The 21,845-nt window shown below is 44.7% G+C and overlaps 1 protein-coding gene across 12 annotated transcripts in view; it reads left to right on the top strand.

Moving 5' to 3' along the window:
- Nucleotides 1–21,845, top strand: part of mapk10 (mitogen-activated protein kinase 10) — a 375,236-nt gene that overhangs the window by 145,106 nt on the left and 208,285 nt on the right. For all 12 annotated transcript variants that reach the window (XM_072496256.1, XM_072496255.1, XM_072496260.1 and 9 more), the window contains one exon: nucleotides 17,521–17,690. In XM_072496256.1, coding sequence (XP_072352357.1) covers nucleotides 17,521–17,690 — 170 coding nt within the window. The remainder of the gene's footprint in view (nucleotides 1–17,520; nucleotides 17,691–21,845) is intronic.

Here is a 21,845-nt window from a genome sequence, read left to right as displayed (position 1 = left end):
GGGTAGGATGCTAGGCTCCATGGGCGGGGGCTGCCAGGCTAGCTAGGCGGGCTAGTTCAAGGGAGTGCAGTGGGGGGGGGGGGGTGAGCAGGTGGTTAGTGTGTCGATGGGGGTTGGGACTGTTGCTCTGTTTGGAGGGGGGTACTGAAGTATGATATGAGGGGGGTTGATGACGGTGGACGTCTATGAATATGGGGAAAAGGCGAGTAGGATGTTGGCACATCAATTGAGGAATCAGGAGGCGGCAAGGGAGATCAGAACGGTGAAGGATAGGAGAGGGAACACTGTCTTAGACCCGGTGGGAGTGAATTGGGTATTTGAGGACTTTTACAAGAGGCTTTATGATTTGGAACCCCCGGCTGGGTTGGAGGGAATGAGGCATTTCTTAAATGTGGAATGAGGAATTCCCAACGTGGAGGAAGACCTGGTAGAGGGACTGGGAGCCCCCATTGGGTTGGTGGAGGTGTTGGAGGGTATAGGTGCGATGCTGGCGGGGAAGGCCAAGGACAAGGACCCGGAGCAGTGTGGGTCCCACCGGCCAATTTCATTGCTAAATGTGGACACTAAGTTGATGGCCAAAATCTTGGCCTCACGGATTGAAGACTGTGTGCCAGGGGTGATAGGGGAATATCAAATGGGGTTTTTAGAGGGGAGGCATCTGTTGGCTAATATTAGGTGTTTGTTAAATATTATAATATGTCCCCAGTGGGACGAAATGTGATGGTGGCGGTTGCCATGAATGCTGAGAGTCCTTCAACCGGGTGGAATGGGACTATTTGTGGGACTATTAGGGCAGCACGGTAGCCTTGTGGATAGCACAATTGCTTCACAGCTCCAGGGTCCCAGGTTCGATTCCGGCTTGGGTCACTGTCTGTGCGGAGTCTGTACATCCTCCCCGTGTGTGCGTGGGTTTCCTCCGGGTGCTCCGGTTTCCTCCCACAGTCCAAAGATGTGCAAGTTAGGTGGATTGGCCATGCTAAATTGCCCTTAGTGTCCAAAAATTGCCCTTAGTGTTGGGTGGGGTTACTGGGTTATGGGGATAGGGTGGTGGTGTTGACCTTGGGTGGGGTGCTCTTTCCAAGAGCTGGTGCAGACTCGATGGGCCAAATGGCCTCCTTCTGCACTGTAAATTCTCTGAAATCTAGGTGTTGGGGCGGTTTGGGTTTGGGCAGGGGTTTGTGGATTGGGTCCTGCTGTTGTACCGGGCGGCGGGAGCGAGTGTGCGGATGAATTGGGTGAGTTGGGGTATTTCAGGTTGCATCGTGGGACGTGACAGGGGTGCCCACTCTCTCCATTGCTCTTTGCCTTGGCGATAGAGCCACTGGCGATGGCACTTAGAGCATCAAGGGATTGGCAGGGGATAGTGTGTGTGTGTGTGTGTATGGGGGGGGGGGGGGGGGGCGCAGTGGATCATAGGGTCTCGCTGTATGCGTACGATCTATTGTTCTATATATCAAACCCTTTGGAAGGTATTCGGCCGGTTCCCGGGGTGCAAATTGAAATTGAGGTTTTTCCGATCCAAGCGAGGGGGCAGGAGAGGAGGTTGGGGGAATTGCCGTTTAGAGTAGTGGGGCAAGCTTCAGGTATTTGGGCATTCAGGTGGCACGATGTGGGAGCAGCTGCACAAGCTGAATTTGGCTCGGTTGGTGGTGCAAATGAAGGGGGATTTCAAGAGATGGGATATGCTCCCACTGCCGTTGGTGGGACGGGTGCAATTGGTGAAGATGACGGTTCTCCCGAGTTTCTTATTTGCTTTCCAGATTCTCCTGATCTTTATCCCAAAGGCTTTTTTTAGGAGGGTCAATGCACTGATTTTGGGGTTTGTCTGGGCAGGTAAAGCCCCGTGGGTCAAGAAGGTGCTGCCAGAGCGGGGACGAGGTTGGAGGTGGGGGGGGGAAGGGTCGGCTCTTCCAAACTTGATGAATTATTATTGAGCGACGAATATAGCCATGGTTAGGAAGCGTGTAGTGGGGTTAGGGTCGATATGGGAAGCCTCTTGTAAGGACTTGAGTTTAGGGACACTGTTGACGGTGCCTCTACCGTTCTTGTCGGCTAGGTACTCCACAAGCCCGGTAGTGGTGGCGGCTGTGAGGGTGTGGGGACAGTGGCAGCAGAACCTGAGGCGGGAGGGGCCTCGGTTTGGGCACTGATCTGCGGGAATCATAGCTTTGTGCCGGGGGGTGCTGGATGAGGGGTTTTGGGGGTGGCGACGGGCAGGGATTGAGCGGTTTGGGGATCTATTCATTGGGGGCAGCTTTTCGAATTTTGAAGGGTTGGTGGAGGAATTTGAGCTGCCCATCGGGAATGGGTTCCGGTATTTGCAGGTGAGGGATTTTGTTAGGAAGCAGGTGCCGACCTTTCCCCACCTGTCAAAAACAGGGGTGGGTGAGGGCAGATTGTCTGAAATCTATAAAGAGCTAATGGATTGGGAGAAAGTCCTGATAGGGGTAGCGAAGCGTAAATGGGAGGAAGAGCTGGGGAGGGAGTTTGGAGTCTGGGTTGTGGGAGGAGGCTCTGAGGAAGGCGAATGCATCCTCCTTATGTGCGAAGCTTAGCCTTATTCAGTTCAAGATGGTTCACAGGGTACATCTGACTGTGACCAGAATGAGAAGGTTTTTTGAATGGGTGGAGGGTAGGCGTGGGCACTGCGCAGGGGAGCCTGCGATTCATGTCCACATGCTTTGGGCCTGTCCAAAGCTGGAGGGGTTCTAGCGGCGGTTCGCCAATGTTATGTCAGAGGTCTTGGGAGTGAAGGTGGTCCCGAGCCCAGAAGTGGCAGTCTTTGGAGTGTCAGAAGACCTGGGGGCGAGAGAGGCCAATGTCCTGGCCTTTGCCTCCCTGGTAGCCCGGAGACGGATCTTACTGGAGTGGCGGGACTCGGGGCCGCCGAAACCGGGAGTTTGAGTGAGTGACCGGGCAGAGTTCCTCAGGCTAGAGAAGATAAAGTTTGCCTTGAGAGGGTCTGTGGAGGGGTTTGCCTGGAGGTCAGCAGTGGCGGGGGGTGGAGAGCGTGAGACGGGATGGTGGGTTGTTAGATATTTATTTTCTTTGGTTATTTGTATTCCTGTTTACTTGCTTTTTTTATGGTTGTGCTTGATATATATATATAAATGCCTCAATAAAAAGCCCTGGACAACCCTTTCAAAATTTAAAAATGTCCTGGAGAAAACGGGATCTGGAGACTACCACCAGGATGGCGATTATCAAAGCCCACCTGCGTCGCGTCACAACTCTGTTGCCCTTTGAAAATCCTTGCAAGAATATCTGTTTTTATGTCCTCATTTTAACTCCTGCATCTCTCAGAGGAAAGTAATTCTTTCTTCTAAATGGTTTATGTATGTTGGTAATTTTCCAACACATTTCGGTCCAAGATTGAGTGGTAATAATATACCTCATGAAAAACAGAATGAGAAGAAGGCTGGCTCATCATTCATTTTGTGAGGCTATATGACATTGGAAGACTATGGGGACAAGTTTGCATTTTATTATGATGTAGCTATATTTCATTTTCCCATCTCCGTCATCACCGAGCTCTCAATGAATGCAGTGAGGCTAGCTGTGAGACAAATCCCTATGTCAATAACGTATTGGTACTGGAGGGTGAGAAGGAATCAAAACCTGAAGCTGTAGTAATTTTGTCAAGACTAGTGACCAAACAAAGATTAATTCTTAAGGAATACCGCAGCGGTATTGGAACACATATACTCTTGCCCCGAAGTGGCAAAATTGAGTTTGCAGTGGTCACACCTGGATCTCTAGCACAAAGTTTGAGGCATAAGACCTTCCACCGAATTTGAATGGGCGACAGATTCAGTAGAAGTTTGGCCTGTGTACTGTGAGACACTTGACATGGAGTCACAAATTCCAATTAGGCAGCTTTCGAAGTGCTACCAATTTTAAAAAAATATATATTTTTATTGACGTTATAACATTTTATATCACAAATTTACAAAACAAAACAAAACTAAACAGTAATCCCAGTAACAGAAATATAACCCCCCCCTCACCGTCTCCTCCCTCCCCCCCTAACAGCTAACAGTGACCAATTCCTTTAAGCGCAAAATGAAAGGTCACCATCTACGGTAGAATCCTTCAACCAACCCCCTCAGTGTAAACTTGACCATCTCGAGGTGCAAAAACTCCATCAAGTCACCTAGTCACACTGAGGCACTAGGTGGCATCGCATGTCCCCAGCTTAGCAAAATTCACCTCTGAGCGATCAACAAGGTGAATGCCAGAGCATCCGCCCCCACACCCATCCTCAGCTCCGGATGGTCTGACACCCCAAATACAGCTGCTAACGGACTGGTCTCTAAATCATCATTTAGGATTGCCAATATGGTACTGAAGAAAGACACCCAAAACCTCACCAATTTGGGACTGGATCAAAACATCTGCATGTGGTTTGCAGACCGTCTTGAACATCGCCCGTACCTGGCTTCAACTCTCGCAAAAAATTGACTCATTCTGGCCTTGGTGAAATGCGCCCTAAACACTATCTTGAGCTGGATCAAGCTGAAGTACTGCCAAATTTTCATAAAAGAACAAGTTACATGAGGGGAGAGGGCAGTGACTAATTATTCAAAACGGAGCAACAGGGGTAACTGCTTCCTAAATACTGAAAATTGGAGATGCCAATGCAAAAAGCTCCACCAAGGACTGGACTTGCTTTGAGATTGAAGGCTAGGTAGAAAAAGTTAGTGTGAAAAATAAAGAAACAAATTGAAAATCTAATTAAATAAAATAGGGATGGAGGACCAAGTGTTGTGTTGTGCAGCATGTGGGAGCCGATGGACCCCACTGTGGTTCACAGTGACCACATCACTAGCAAATGCTGGTTGCTTAAGGAACTTTGAGATTAATTACACAAATTGAGGTTCATGGGTACGATCTTATAGCTATATCAGAGACACAGTTACAAGGAGATCAAAACTGGTAACTAACTATTTTGGGGTATGTGACTTTTCACAAGTACAGGCAAAGAGTCTGAGCTTCAGATATTGTGACACTTCAGGGATGGGGAGAATTATATGGATGCTGTGCTTCAGGAAGCAGTCACAAGGATTAACTACCTTGAGTTCACTCAGTGGCCAGGGGCAGGAGGGTGTGACTGCAAGTAGGCAGGTAGAGGGATCCAAGAGATAGCACTGCAGGAGTCTCAGCCTCTGCTCTTGTCCAACAGATTTGATATTTTTGCTTCCTATGTGCACGACAGCGGGGACTGTCGGGAAGATGAGCAAGCTGACCATAGCACTGTGGTATTGGGAGCTACTCAAGTGGGGGAAGGAAAGTGAAATGTAGTCATAGTTGTGGATAGTATAGTTAGGGGAATAACACTGTTCTCTGTAGTCAGGATCGAGAGTCCTAACGGCTGTGTTGCCTGACTGGTGCCCAGGTTCGGGACATCTGTTCCGGACTGGAGAGCATCTTCCAGTGGGAGGGTGGATCCCATTGACATGGTCCATGAAGGTGCCAACAACAGGTATAACGAGGAAAGGAATTCTCCATAGAGAGTTTGAGGAGCTGGGCACAAAATTAAATAACAGAATCTCCAAGGTTATAGAACATAGAACATAGAAAAATACAGCACAGAACAGGCCCTTCGGCCCACGATGTTGTGCCAAACCTTTGTCCTAGATTAATCATAGATTATCATTGAATTTACAGTGCAGAAGGAGGCCATTCGGCCCATTGAGTCTGCACCGGCTCTTGGAAAGAGCACCCTACCCCAAAGTCAACACCTCCACCCAACACTAAGGGCAATTTTGGACACTAAGGGCAATTTATCATGGCGAATCCACCTAACCTGCACATCTTTGGACTGTGGGAGGAATCCGGAGCACCCGGAGGAAACCCACACAGACACGGGGAGGACGTGCAGACTCCGCACAGACAGTGACCCAAGCCGGAATCGAACCTGGGACCCTGGAGCTGTGAAGCAATTGTGCTGTCCACAATGCTACCGTGCTGCAAATAATCTCTGGATTATTACCTGAGCCATATGTAAATTGACGTAGGATACATAAAATTAGAGAGATGAATACGTGGTTCAAAGACTGGTGTGGGAGAAGTGGGTTTTGGTTTGTGGGGCACTGGCATCAGTACGGGGGAAAGTGGGGCCTGGACCATTGGGATGGGCTACATCTGAACTGTGCTGGGATTAGTGTTTGTGCAACTAGGGAAGTAAGGAGGGCTTTAAACTAAATAGAGAGGGGGTGGTTCAGTAGAAGGGATATGTAGGCTTACAAAACAAAAGTATATGACAGCATTAAAAGCTGCCTATTTAGGTAATAATACCCTGAGTTTGAAAGGAATGGACAGAATGTAAAAACAGCAACAGATAGGGTCAAAAAGGGAAAAATGGTAACAAAGCCAAATTAATGTACGTAGCATTCACACAAAGTAAATGAATTAATTACACAAATTGAGGTTAATGGGTATGATCTTATAGCTATATCAGAGACAGTTACAGGGAGATCAAAACTGGTAACTATTTAGGGATATGTGACTTTTCACAAGTACAGGCAAGAAGGAAAGGGTGGTGGGGTAGCTTTGTTAGTACGAGATGGAATAAGTACAACAGCAAGACATGACCTTGGATTGGAGGTGTAGAATCCATATGGGTACAGGTAAGAAATAACAGGGGGAAGAATGCTGGTTGGAGTCATCTACAGGCCCCCAAACAGTAGCTATATTATCATAGAATTTACAGTGCAGAAGGAGGCCATTCGGCCCATCGAGTCTGCACCGGCTCTTGGAAAGAGCACCCTACCCAAGGTGAACACCTCCACCCTATCCCCATAACCTAGTAACCCCACCCAACACTAAGGGGAATTTTGGACACTAAGGGCAATTTATCATAGCCAATCCACCTAACCCGCACATCTTTGGACTGTGGGAGGAAACCGGAGCACCTGGAGGAAACCCACGCACACACAGGGAGGATGTGCAGACTCCGCACAGACAGTGACCCAAGCTGGAATCGAACCTGGGACCCTGGAGCTGTGAAGCAATTGTGCTATCCACAATGCTACCGTGCTATTGTAGGACGGAGAATAAATCAGGAGATAATAAAGGCATGGAAAAAGGCAGTACTTTAATCATGAGTGACTTTAATCATCATGTAGATTGGGAAAATCAAATTGGCATTAGTGGTAAGCCAGTGCATTGGGAAAGTTTTAAAAACCAATGACCAAAAAGAAGAGGCAGAAGATAAACTATGAGGGTAAACCATCAAATAATATAAACATTGGCAGCAAGAGTTTATTTAAATATATAAAAAGGAAGAGAGAGGCCAAAGTGAATATATGAGATTGGGGAAATAATAATGGGGAACCAGGAAATGGCAGAGGAGTTGAACAAATACAAATACACGGTGGAAGACACTGATAACATTCCAAAAATAATCAAGGGGCAGAAGTTGAGGGGGGGGGGGGATAAATACAACGACAATCACTGGAAAAAAGTACTAGGGAAACTAACGTGGCTAAATGCTGATAAGTCCCCTGGACCAAATGGGTTGCATCGCAGAACATTAAAGGATGTCGATGCAGAGATAGTGGATGCACTGGTAGTAATCTTCCAAGAATCCTTACGTTCTGAAAAGTCCTGGAGCATTGGAAAACTGCTATTGAAACACCTTTATTAAAAAGAGGAGGGAGAACAAAAACAAGTAACTATAATAATATAAAAGCAAATTACTGCCTCAATTCTTTGAGGTTCATAATAAGTAATTATATAATAATAATAATCTTTATTGTCACAAGTAGGCTTGCATTAACACTGCAATGAGGTTACTGTGAAAAGACCCCAGTCACCACACTCCGGCGCCTGTTCGGGTACATAGAGGGCGAATTCACAATGTCCAATTCACCTAACTGCACGTCTTTCGGGATTTGTGGGAAGAATCCGGAGCACCCGGAGGAAACCTACACAGACGAGGGGAGAACGTGCAGACTCCGCACAGACAGTGACCCAAGCCAGGAATCGAACCTGGGACCCTGGCGCTGTGAAGCCATAGTGCTAACCACTATGCTACCGTACTGCCAGGTAGCTTAACTTATGTCATTGGGAAAACGTTAGAGTCAATTATAAAGGATGTAATAGTAGAGCATTTAGAAATGCATGATATAATCAAGCAGAGTCAGTATGGCTTCATGAAGGGAAAATCATGCCTGACAAATTTATTTGAATTGGTAGAGGTGGTAACAAGCAGGATAGATGAAGGGGAACCAGTAGATGAAATATACTTGGATTTCCAAAAAGCGTTCGATAAGGTACCGCACAAAAAGCTACTTAATAAGATAAGAGCCCATGGTATTGGGAGTAGTATATTAGCATGGATAGAGGATAGGCTAATTGATAGAAGACAGAGAGTTGGGATAATAGGAGCTTTTTCAGGACTAGCGAAGTGCCACAAGGATCCATGCTGGGGCCACAATTATTCACAATGGGCTGGATTCTCTGCTGTATCAGGAATGCAGATGTGGGCAACGGAGAATGCAGCATCAGGCAGAAACCGGCCCTCTGGTCTCCCACTGGAGCCAGGGCCGAGGTTTGGACCTCACGTCAGAGGGTGGATGTAAATGGCCATTAAGAACCATTTGCATCCTATTAACAGGCCAGGCATCATATTCACTGGGCCCTCGTGATTCTTTGGTCCTCTAGGCCGAGAATCACGTGGGTGGGAATCGGCGCAGGGCTTCACAAGCTTAGCCCTTATGTGATGGACCTTGCAGTGGGCAGAGGGGTAAATCTTAAAGGGAGTTGCACGCAAAGTCCATTGGAGGACCACCCTCCCCCATAATGCAAGACTTGCTAACCCAATCCCCACCAGACCACCCCACCGTGCCCTCACCAGAGGCACCCTAACTAAAGAGAGCCCCACCAGAGACCCCCTAATTAAAGAGGTCCTCACCAGTGACCTCTTAAATAAAGTGACCCATAAGAGAGACCCCTCTTTTAGCTACTTCTCCCTGGTTTAGGGAAACAGAGCAGCTCAGGAACTGGCGATGAAGTTGGGGCTCGCGAATACCAAGCCTTCCACTGCACTTCTCACAGACGTATGGTAGGAGTGCTAAAAGGGCCATAGTTTTGCAGATCCATAATGCCTTAGACCTAAAACAATTACACATATTATGCTTCTTTGGAACAACTTTACTAGTTCCATAAAATATGGTTATCACAGGGAGCTAGTGAGTGATTTTCCTTAAAACTAAGATAACTGAGCACACCTACACTAAACTCATTTGGGGGAACGTTAATCCTCTCACAGGCAGTATAACTCAGGTGTAGAGTATTTAGAATGGAGCCGGAAATTTATCCACAATCTTCCCACATTGACTGCTTTAAATTGCAGGCGGCTCGGACACCTTCCAAAGCTGGTGGGGTCTGTATTATTCCTTGCGTCTGAATAAAGCTCATAGTCTTACAGATGAAGTAGATGCTATATTTGTATGAGTTCGTGTTCTCTCTAGCGCTTATATTATGTTACATCTGAGCTGCCTGTCAGTGTCCTGCTCACCAGCTGCCATTCCTGTGAAGAGTGTGTCTGACTTCCTGTCTTGTCTATTATATACATCTCTGGTGCTCCCTCTAGTGGTTGCTTAGTAGTGGTGTATTTACATTAACCCCTTGTGTATATACAGTGATGCATAACACTACATCCCCCTTTTTTCTTTTTACATATTTTCTGTACTTTGTTCACGAAAATTGTACAAAACATGTAGATAAATGGTATGTACAAGTTGTGATGATGTTGATGATTATACAAAGCCAATTAATATTTATGAGTCCAATCTTATTTTAAAAAATTTAAGAGTCCAAACTTTATGAATTTGTTCGGTTGAGATTTTTTTTCTGTTGTTGACGTGGTTATATTGATATTGTAATTTATTTGTGAATGTCGTCAGTGTTCTTGTTTTTAAGTTAGCAACAAATCATCATAAGGTGTTTGAATGGTTGAACCACTGATGTGGCTGACGTGGACTTTTTTCTGTGCTTGTGGTAGCGATTTAGTGTGTCCTCTGCCTTGAACGCTGGTGTGCTTGTTTGTTCCGGAGCAAATGTGAATTTGTGAGATTCATTGTCATGCCATGGTGTGTTGTAGTCTTGTCATTGTTTTGGAGTGTGCTGTTGCATTCTCCTTCATGTGCAGAATTGTACCATGTTGTACAGGTCATTGTTTCATTGTTGTTGTTTCTGTTGTTTCTGTCTTTGTTGTTTTCGTTGTCGTACTTGTTGTTGTTTTTGTCGTGCTTGTTGTTTCTGTTTTTGTTGTTTTCGTTATTGTTCTTGTTGTTTTTGTCATGCTTGTTGTTGCTGTTGTTGTCTTTGTTATGCTTCTTGTTGTTTTTGTCGTTATTGTAGTTTTTGTTGTTGTGATTGTAGTTTTTGTTCTTGTGCTTCTTGTTTTTGTTGTGGTTGTTCTTGTTTCTGCTGTGCTTCTTGTGGATTTTGTTGTTTTTGTTGCGCTCAATCACTGTTCCGTGTGGATAATTTGAGTCATTCTCAAATTTATTGGTGTCAGTGTCCTTTGCGGTATTTAATGTTTCATTGAGCGTTTCTTCTTGAGGATTGTGAGAATGATCTGATGTTGCATTGATCTTGCTGACATCAGTCATTTGTGGTGGATTTGATTCCTCTTCTCTGCTTCCTTAGTGCTCCTCTTCTGGAGTCATTTCTGGTTCATTTGAATCATCTTTGGTTTCTTAGTGCTCCTCTTCTGGAGTCAAAATCTTCTAGATTTCATTTTCTTGTGTGTAGTTTAAAGTAGATGAGGTTTCAATTGATGCGGTCTCACTAGACTCATGAGTGGTTGTGCTTTGATTGTCAAGTTCTTTTGTACAGACGAGCTGAGATCTTACACACCTTGTATGAGAATTGTGATTTCTTCACCACTTGTCTCACATACAGTGGGTAGACTTACATTGTCTTCTTGTTGATTACGTGAGCTTGGTAGACTTTCATAGTCTGCTTCTGGTTGCTCAGATAAGGTTGATAGACCTTCATGGTCTTGTTCATGCATGGACTTCACACTGGAGTCTTTAGTTGCTTCCATTTTGGTGTCTGTCAATGAGCTCTCTGCGGAGGCTTGCATCGCTCTCTGTGTGGAATCTTTCATCGCTCTTAGTGTGGAGTCGTGCAGTGTTCTCTCTGTGGAGGTGATCTGTGCTCTCTCAACGGAATCATTCAGTACTCACTGTGTGGCATTGTTTTCTTCTTGGGTATTTAACAGGTTGCTGTCATCCAATGTATCGACGATCTGCCATTGCATCATGGTGTTGGATTCATCTACCATGAGTAGAGTCGTGTTGAGCTTTTCAACCTTGTCACTGATGCTATGATTAGCATATCCGAATAACTCAGCCATGTCTGAGTAGTATTTTTCGATAAACAAATCATCTTTTTTTGTTTCGGATTTGTTATCGTTCTCTTCATGTTCAATGAACAAATCATCTTCTTTGGTTTCGGATTTGTCATTGTGCTCTTCACTTTGGGTGGTGCAAACTGCTTGTTCCAGGGTGCTGCGAAGGTTATGTTCAACTGCTGGTAGAAGTTCAGGCATTGTTGTGCCTTTTGAGGTAAAACTTGTTGGTTTTGTGCCTTTAAGAGTCTTGTTTGTGATTTACGGGTATTTCCCCTTTAAGTGGGCGTGGTCTGAGTTGTCTGACGTCATGACGCTCGTGATGTAAAGCGTAGAAATCGATTGCGCGTGCGCAAATCGATTTTTCTTTACTGTGCGCTTTTTCGTGAACTGCATATGCGCGCCTTGCGCATGCACAGATCCTTCTTCGAGCTGTGCGCTTTTTCAGTTCAACTGTGTATGCACAAGTTGCGCATGCGCAGCTCCATCGCGAACGGTGTTCGATCTTCTTTTGGCTGAATGATCTGCGCCCAAAATGACTTTTTTCAATTCACATGCGCGTCTGCGGTTTCCTGCACATGCGCAGACCCAGATTTGCGTATTTTGTTTCCCGGGCAGTGTAAAATGTGCTCCAGACGCCATTTTAACTTCTTCAGACCCATAGAAAATAACTTTTTCACCGCTTTTTCTTGTTAAAAACGTAGTTATTTTTTTCTTGCGATCTGCACTTGTCAATTGCCATCTCCAGCGTTAAACCTTTCTGTTCTGATAATGATTGTTTGGGTTTAGCATCACTCATTCCCTGTGCAATTTGGTCTCCGAGCATTGAATGTCTTAAAGCAGCATTGTTACTGGTGTTACAGTGATTTTCAAATTTTTAAAGTATTACTTCTAATTTGGTGTTGTCTTCACCTTTCAAGTAATAAAAGCAGTTATAGATTTCTCTAGCTTCATGTCCTGCTAGTAGAAGTGCTATTTTCATTTCTTCTGAAGCCATGCTCAACTCGTTCGCTACGATATATAGTTCGAAAGTTTGTTTAAAAAATTTCCATCTATGACTTAGATTACCGGTCGTTTTCCACCGAGTTTCATCGACTCAGCGAAGTCTCCCCACATATGGGTTTTCTTCTGTTTTCGATCTTGCTTTGTCTGCATCTTGTGTAACCTTTCTAGTAAACGTTCTGAAGTCTCCTGGTACCATGTATTATTCCTTGCGTCTGAATAAAGCTTGTAGTCTTACAGTTGAAGTAGATGCTTTATTTGTATGACTTTGTTCTCTCTCCAGCGCTTATACTATGTTACATCTGAGCTGCCTGTCTGTGTCCTGCTCACCAGCTGCCATTGCTGTGAAGAGTGTGTCTGACTTCCTGTCTTGTCTATTATGTACATCTCTGGTGCTCCCTCTCGTGATTGCTTAGTTGTGGTGTATTTACATTAACCTCTTGTGTATATACAGTGATGCATATCACTACAGGATCCTGATCAAGATAACACAGTCGTGTACCGGTGATGTCAGCAGGTTCTGACTGTCATGATATTCAGGTAAACATCATAGCACATACATACTGATGGACAGATCAACGGACCAATCAACACACACACAACACCACAGCCAATCACAGACAAGAGCATACACAGTACAAAGTAGGGAACACGACACTTCCTGAGCATTCTAGCAGGAGACAGCTCAGGGCACAGAGCTCATAGCAAGCCACTCAGACATCCACCATGTGCTGAGTGCCACTACAAGATAGTATAAGGAATAGATCCATAGATTCTAGGGTTATGATCGAACCTCAGTAACCAGTTTACAACTGTAAATAAATGTTATCAATAAAACTGAGTTGTACCATTCGCAACCGTGTTGGTTCGTCTGTGTAGCAGAGTACCCAACACATCATAGTACCAGGAGTAACTGTGGGACCTACCTACGGACCTCCGGAATCTGCCATCCTGCGCCATGGACACCGTCAGCACATCGCAGCCGCTACAAGTTGCTGGAAACCTCGGCGTTAATTGGAAGCTGTTCAAACAGCGCTTCCAGCTCCTCCTGGAAGCCAACGAAAAGGAGAGCGCTTCGGACACCAGAAAGATCGCCATCCTCCTCTCCACGGCAGGTCAACACGCCATCCATGTCTGCAACTCCCTGGTGTTCGCGGAAGGTGAGGACAAGACCAAGTACAAGATGGTCCTTCTCAAACTCGACCAACACTTCAACGTCGAGGTCAACGAGAGTTTCAAGAGGTATCTCTTCCAGCAGCACCTGCAGGGTAAGGATGAGCCCTTTCAATCCTTCCTTACGCATCTCCGTATTCTCGCGCAGTCCTGCGGTTACGACACCACCTCCGATTCCATGATTCGGGACCAGATCGTTTTTGGGGTCACCTCGGGCACCCAACGCCAGCAGCTCTTAAAAATTAAAGGCCTCACCCTAGCCTCCGCATTGAAGCCTGTGTCCTGCATGAAAACGAGACTAGCCGCTACTCCCAATTTCAGGCGGCCGAATCGGCGCGGCAGGGGTCCTACACGGCCGGATCGGCGAGGCAGGCGTCCTACGAGGCCGAACAGGTCCAGGCGATCGAGTTCCTCCTGGCCCGCGGCCCGGACGAGGGCGGCCATTTCACGCACATTTCGAGGCCTCCCGCGTTTGTGCGTGCCAAAAAACGACATCAACACAGAGGGATGTGATGCGCAGGCGCGCTTGACGCAAGACCGAACTGCGCATGCGCGGTGGCGCAACGAACGCCATGACGTCATGACGTACGGCAACTGCGGAGCCGCACATTTAAAGCGGCAATGTCCTGCAAGAAACCGACAATGCCTCCGCTGTGGCAAGATGGGCCACTACGCTGCCTGCTGTCGAGCAGCTCAACCTGCCAATGTTCCCCAATTCCGACAACCTCGCAGGGACGTGCGGACCATTCAGCCTCCTTACTACGAGTCGTGCCCAGATGATATCCAGACCAGTGACACAGACGACCGGGATGCCTTCCGTGTTGTGGTCATTGATGGGAACCGGATGTCTCCAGCCAGGACCCACCAGCCGTTGCACGTGAACACTGTCAATCCGGGTGATGAATGGTGTGCCACCCTAACGGTCAGCCCAAATTCGTCGCCGACCTACTAGACTGGACTTATGAGCCTGTTTGTACATTGAACTCATATACCACTCTGCTAATATGTTTCTGTTCTTCCTGGTCGTTACAGGAGTTTGTTTTTGTCGTTCAACATTTCCCCGTTCTTTGTTTATGGTACAACCTCATTGTTATGTCGCACCCGACATCGCCCCTTGTATATAGTTTAGCCCCATGTACATGCTATAAATATTGCACACACACACATTCAGCTGCACTCAGTACACATCTCTATTTATAACCACATAGGCACATGTTCTTGTACAAAAGGGGGGATGTCATGATATTCAGGTAAACATCATAGCACATACATACTGATGGACAGATCAACGGACCAATCAACACACACACAACACCACAGCCAATCACAGGCAAGAGCATACACAGTACAACGCAGGGAACACGACACTTCCAGAGCATTCCAGCAGGAGACAGCTCAGGGCACAGAGCTCATAGCAAGCCACTCAGACATCCACCATGTGCTGAGTGCCACTACAAGATAGTATTACGAATAGGTCCACAGATTCTAGGGTTATGATCGAACCTCAGTAACCAGTTTACCACTGTAAATAAATGTTAGCAATAAAACTGAGTTGTACCATTCGCAACCGTATTGGTTCATCTGTGAAGCAGAGCACCCAACACATCACTGACCACAGCCTTTCATATATCTGTGGGTATGGTAGTGGTGCCAGAAGACTCCAGGGCTTTCAGTCTGTTTGAAAAACAAATGAAAGTGTCAATCAGCTAACTGTAGACGAGTCAGTCTAACATTGGCAGTGGGTACATTCGCTATAGTATGGAATATATAGAAAAGCATGAGCTAATTTATTAATTAAGCACAGATTTATAAAAGGCAAGTTGTTTCTGATATGTTTAAGAGTTCACTGCGGAATAGTCAGGACTGCTGAAATGCAACTGATATTGTTTGTATAGATTTTCAGAAGCCACATAGAAGATATATTGGTGAAATTAAGACTCACAATATTATCGATGATGCTGGTTAAAGGATAGCAGAGTGGTGGATATTTTTGAAATGGAAGGGATTGGAGACCCCCTTTGAGAACAAGAAGGTTTGGTTGCAATTATAATTTTTATTAATTCATGAACAAAATGAAGTACAAATGGAAATACATGGAACAAAATACACTTTTAAAATGGTCATTAATTATTTCCACTCTGTTCAAAGGCACCATAGCTATTATTGGATTGGATTTGTTTATTGTCACGTGTACCGAGGTACAGTGAAAAGTATTTTTCTGCGAGCAGCTCAACAGATCATTAAGTACATGAAATGAAAAGGAAATAAAAGAAAATACATAATAGGGCAACAGAAGGTACACAATGTAACGAGATATGCACCGGCATCGGATGAAGCATACAGGGTGTAGTGTTAATGAAGTCAGTCCATAAGAGGGTCATTTAGGAGTCGGGTAATAGCAAGGAAGAAGCTGTTTTTGAGTCTGTTTGTGCGTGTTCTCAGACTTCGGTATCTCCTGCCCGATGGAAGAAATTGGAAGAGTGAGTAAGCCGGGTCGGAGGGGTCTTTGATTATACTGCCCGCTTTCCCCAGGCAGTGGGAGGTGTAGATGGAGTCAATGGATGGGAGGCAGGTTCGTGTGATGGAGTTTCTTGCGGCCCTGGGCTAAGCAGTTGCCACACCAGGCTGTGATGCAGCCAGATAAGATGCTTTCTATGGTGCATCTGTAAAAGTTGGTAGGAATTAATGTGGGCATGCCGAATTTCCTTAGTTTCCTGAGGAAGTATAGGCGCTGTTGTACTTTCTTGGTGGTAGCATCGACCTGGGTGGACCAGGACAGATTTTTGGAGATGTGCACCCCTAGGAATTTGAAAATGCTAACCATCTCCACCTCGGCCCCATTGATGCTGACAGGGGTGTGTACAGTACTTTGCTTCCTGAAGTCAATGACCAGCTCTTTAGTTTTGCTGGCATTGAGGGAGAGATTGTTGTTGCTGCACCACTCCACTAGGTTCTCTATATCCCTCCTGTATTCTGACTATTAGTTGGTTTCAACTAGCTGAGACCTTCAAAAGATTTGAGTAATAATTTTGTAGAGCCCCACCGAGTGCACTGGGATCCAAACATTAAATATGTCAGTTCTATGTTGTAGTTATTTAAGATGTGTTCGTGATTTTTTAAAAATTAAATCAGCTGGATGGTTATGTTCAACTATAAATATAATTGAAATTCACTGCCAACTGCTCATCAGTTAAAGCGTAAACTAATTGTGTCACAAATTAACCTCTGACAATATTTTATATATTTGTGTTATAAGTGATAACTGCATTTAAAATGAATTCCTACGAACAATGATATGAATTCGGAATTCTCCCTCAGTGTACCCGAACAGGTGCCGGAATGTATCTTTTCACAGTAACTTCATTGCAGTGTTAATGTAAGCTTACTTGTGACAATAAAGGTTATTGAATTTTTATTTTATTTTATTTATGGACAGGAATACAGATACGTTTTTATTTTCTCTTTGAGAAGCAATATGGAAAAACAAATAATTAGAGACGGCATTTAATTTGTAAGGAAGTTTTGAGAGTACACAAACATATTTTGCCTCACAGCGTAACAAATTAACTGGATTCACATCTAGTTGCATAACCTCCTGAAATTAAATGCTATTTTCGCTTTGCCATTAACCCAGCTAATGTCTTTTACAATACTAGTTGTGATCTTGTAAGGGCATTGTTCACTGGCTGTTAATTGGCAAGAGGTGGTCCTGTTATATATCTCTGCGTCATTCAGAAGGAACAGTGCTCCGAAAGCTAGTGACATCAAAACAAACCTGTTGGACTTTAACCTGGTGTTGTAAGACTTCTTACTGTCATTCAGAACTGTCATTGACTTGGAGAATGCATGCTTAGAGATCAATTTGTTCAATTGTTCTGTATTGTAAATGATTTTCTACAAATCCTAATTGTAATGTTAACAGTATTTTGCTGTCGTAATCTCAGAAGCGCCATAATTTAATGACTCCAATTTAATTTCAGGGATTTGACAAACAAGTGGATGTTTCATATATTGCTAAACACTACAACATGAGTAAAAGCAAAGTGGACAACCAGTTCTACAGCGTAGAAGTAGGCGATTCTACCTTCACGGTTCTCAAGCGCTACCAGAATCTAAAGCCCATTGGCTCTGGGGCTCAGGGTATTGTATGGTGAGTATATGGGGTAACCGTTTTAAACATGAATGTCAATCTTCTGTTTCAAGCTAAGGTGTCGGCACAGAACATGAGCAGCAAAGATCCACATGTTGGATCTCTTTCCCAGCTGTTGTTGTTGAGTGGACCTATTCCCCTGGTAGCAGAAAATTATTTCTGCATCGGGCTGCTGCAGCGAGCATTAAACTAAGAGAAGCTAGTGAAATCCTTGTTTAATTTTGGCATCGTTTCTGTGCTCCTAACTACCATTTGGGTCAAAACTGTCACCTGGATCCTGTGTTTTCCCATCCAATAGAGAGAGAGAGAGAGTGATGGGGTTTATAATTCCTGATAGAGACTTTCACCATATGCAGCTGGACGCCAGAAATATTAACATGGTAAATTAATCCCATGGTCACCAGATATGCATATAATTAAGGCATATACACTTCCCAGTGGTGTTATGAGTGTTTGACTGATGAGCTTCCTGGTGCATATTCAGAGCATACAATTTAACTAATACCTGTAGTACCAAACAGTACAGTATTTCTATATCATTGAATCCCTACAGTGTAGAAGGAGGCCATTCTACCTATCGTGGCTGCACTAACCTTCCGAAAGAGCACCCTACCTAGGCCCATTCCTCCGCCTTATCCCTGTAACCCTGTAATCCCATCTAACCTGCACATCTTTGGACACTATGGGCAATTGATCATGGCCAATCCACCAAACCTGTACATTTTTGGACTGTGGGAGGAAACCGCAGCACCTGGAGAAACCCACGCAGACATGGGGGAGCTTGCAAACTCCACACAAACCGTCACCCAAGGCCGGAATCGATCATGGGCCCCTGGCGCTGTGAGGCAGCACTGTGCCACCGTGCAAGCACCAAAGTTCACATATGGTATATTTAATTGTTATGACATTTGCACCCCATGCCAGGCATCAGTCTTGGCTCCTAAGATAAAACTTTGGGACATTTGCACAAAAGAATGCTAAAACAAAATACTGGTTGTTGTTTTGTGGGTCTTGTGCTGGGACTGGATATGCAATGTCATGTTTGTGCTAGGGTTCAGTCATCATACTGCTGTGTGGGTTCCCAGCAGGGCTCTGTCGACTGCTATGTGAATCTGTGTCAGGCATCGATAAATTGCTGTGTGGATCTGTGTAGGGCTCATTGGCTTCATGAAAGCCTTTACAGAACTAGACTCCAAGAGCTTTTTCTGGGAGGATCAAGGAGTATGATTCTATCTATCCCACTCCTCCACAATAAGTAGCTTCTTGAATCCTCAGATGTTCTTCCCAACTGTGGTTGAGCTTGATATTAAGCAATTTGAGTTAAACAATCAGAGCACAGTAACAGTTTACACAAGTCCGTTAACAATGAATATGCCAGTCACCAGAGGCTAGGTTCTTTTTTGCCTTGAAAACTAACCTTTAAAAAGGTCAACAAGGTCTTTGCCAGTCAATGCCAATGTTTAAAAAAAAATCCACCTGTAAAACTCACAGTGGATGTGGGGGAGCAGAGAAATAAAGTTAGGTTAAACATTTCAAAATAAGTAGAAGAGGTGCAAAAAGAAAAACTGAAGTTAAAATAAATAGAGATTAGGAAAGGTGAGTGATCAGGAGAGGACCAGGCAGGAGGATCAATTTATAATTTTATGCACAATTGTGTTTGAACTGTTTCATTTAGCAACACTGCTCAATATTACAATAATAAAGTTATTCCTGTTTGTTATAGCTATTAGTATATCTTAGTGTTACACAGGCTATTTCTAAACCTGCTGGCATTGTAAGGGTTAATGATAATTGACTGCAATTGTAACGTTCAGAAAGGTGAGCTGATGGTAACAGCAGTTTTATAAATATAATTCCTCAGAGTTCTTGCTGGTTCAATGTCACAGTTAGGCCAAATATTCATATTTTAAATATTATATTTATAAATCACTGATTAGGTCTCAGCTAGAGTGTTGTGTCCAATTCTGGGAACCAAATATTAGAAAGGATTTAAAGTATTGAAGAGGAGTGTAGTAGAGGAGATTTACTTGATTGACAACAGATATGAAAAGTTTCAGCTATGGAAAGAGTCAGGAAGAGCTGAGATTGTTTTAATTGGAGCAGGGATGGTTAAGGGGACATTTAATAGAGATGTTCGAGATTATGAAGATTTTTGACAGTGTAGATCAGGAGAAATTGTTTTCACTAGTGGGAGGGTTAGTAACCAGAGCTGACAGATTTAAGTAATTGGCAAAAGAAGCAGAAGGGAGATGACAACGCTTCATAACAAGGTGAGTTCTGGAAAAATTAAATAATACTTTTCAAAAGAGAAGCGTATGTATCAGAAAAGGAGACATTTGTTGAGCTATGGGGGAAGAGTAAGGGAATGGGATTAATTGAATAACCTTTTCAAAGAGGCAATGCAGACATAATGGTCTGAAAACCCCCTTTTGGTGCTGTATAATTGTACAATAATTCTGCTGGCAGACTGACAGGCCACCAGTATCCAGTGAAACACAGCAAAGGTATGCTTGCTCTGGAACTTTGCTATTTCCATGAGTTCCTGTGGGGCCTGGTGGAAGACAGAATCTCCAGCCTCCACGGATTTGGATAGCTACGTCAGAAGGGATGGGGTAAGACTGCCGTCTCCCAATGTTTGGGATTCTCCGGTCCTATAGGAGACTTGGCATAACATTGGAATCTGATTTGAAGGATTGTAATAGCCGACAATCCAACCAGATACCCAAACATATTGTAGCCAACTGTTCGTTTGGAGTAACACTTCAATCCCTCCCCTCCACTTTTACTGCTGACTTCCAGGTTAAGTTGTTGGATTTCTCATGTCCCAGTTCGACAAGCTGCCTGCTGGCGGCCATTAAGTGACTGTTTTCTAATAAGGCCAGAAAATGCAACTTATACACTTCCCACTCAAATCTTCAGAGAGGTATCTATTGACAGACCACCAACTTGTCATATTGATGTATGTTTAAAATCACCACTTCTAATTCTACATTTACTTCTTAAATTTATCTTTATTTTTCCCGAATTTCCCTGTTTCTCCTATTTCCTCGCTTTCGCTGTGCCCCAATTTCCATCTCTCCCTCCTGGTGGGTGGCATTAATCGAACTGGGAGCTAGAGTGAAGCAGCAATCAAGGGGGATTGCAGATAAAACTGGGAGATTAGATAGTTACGGGTGATAGTTACGAACCCCCTGTAGCTCCGGGGGGTTGGCCGATGGGGGATTGATTAGTTAGGTGTGTGGGCAGGGGAAACGCGGTGGCCCAGAAAATTGAGGTATAGTCGAGCTCTGGAGAAGAGCCATGCAGACTCAAAACGTTATCCTCCCTACAGATGCTGCCAGACCTGCTGAGTTTTTCCAGCATTTTCTGATTATATATCATATGTAGTCAAGGTTTGCTGTGACACTGGAAACATATTTAGGTGTTTTAGTAAGCTCAGAGAAGGAGGCAAAAGAGGGGGAGGTGTGGCGCTGCTAGTCAAGAGCAGTATTACGGTGGCGGAGAGGATGCTAGATGGGGACTCTTCTTCCGAGGTAGTATGGGCTGAAGTTAGAAACAGGAAAGGAGAGGTCACCCTGTTGGGAGTTTTTTATAGGCCTCCTAATAGTTCTAGGGATGTAGAGGAAAGGATGGCGAAGATGATTCTGGATAAGAGCGAAAGTAACAGGGTAGTTATTATGGGAGACTTTAACTTTCCAAATATTGACTGGAAAAGATATAGTTCGAGTACAATAGATGGGTCGTTTTTTGTACAGTGTGTGCAGGAGGGTTTCCTGAAACAATATGTTGACAGGCCAACAAGAGGCGAGGCCATGTTGGATTTGGTTTTGGGTAATGAACCAGGCCAGGTGTTGGATTTGGAGGTAGGAGAGCACTTTGGGGACAGTGACCACAATTCGGTGACGTTTACGTTAATGATGGAAAGGGATAAGTATACACCGCAGGGCAAGAGTTATAGCTGGGGAAAGGGCAATTATGATGCCATTAGACGTGACTTGGGGGGGATAAGGTGGAGAAGTAGGCTGAAAGTGTTGGGCACACTGGATAAGTGGGGCTTGTTCAAGGATCAGCTACTGCATGTTCTTGATAAGTATGTACCGGTCAGGCAGGGAGGAAGGCATCGAGCGAGGGAACCGTGGTTTACCAAGGAAGTGG

This window comes from Scyliorhinus torazame, chromosome 3 (genome assembly GCF_047496885.1).
Source record: "Scyliorhinus torazame isolate Kashiwa2021f chromosome 3, sScyTor2.1, whole genome shotgun sequence".
Lineage (NCBI taxonomy): Eukaryota > Metazoa > Chordata > Chondrichthyes > Carcharhiniformes > Scyliorhinidae > Scyliorhinus > Scyliorhinus torazame.
The sequence above is the reverse complement of the archived record's forward strand: the minus strand, read 5'-3'. Positions and strand labels throughout refer to the sequence as shown.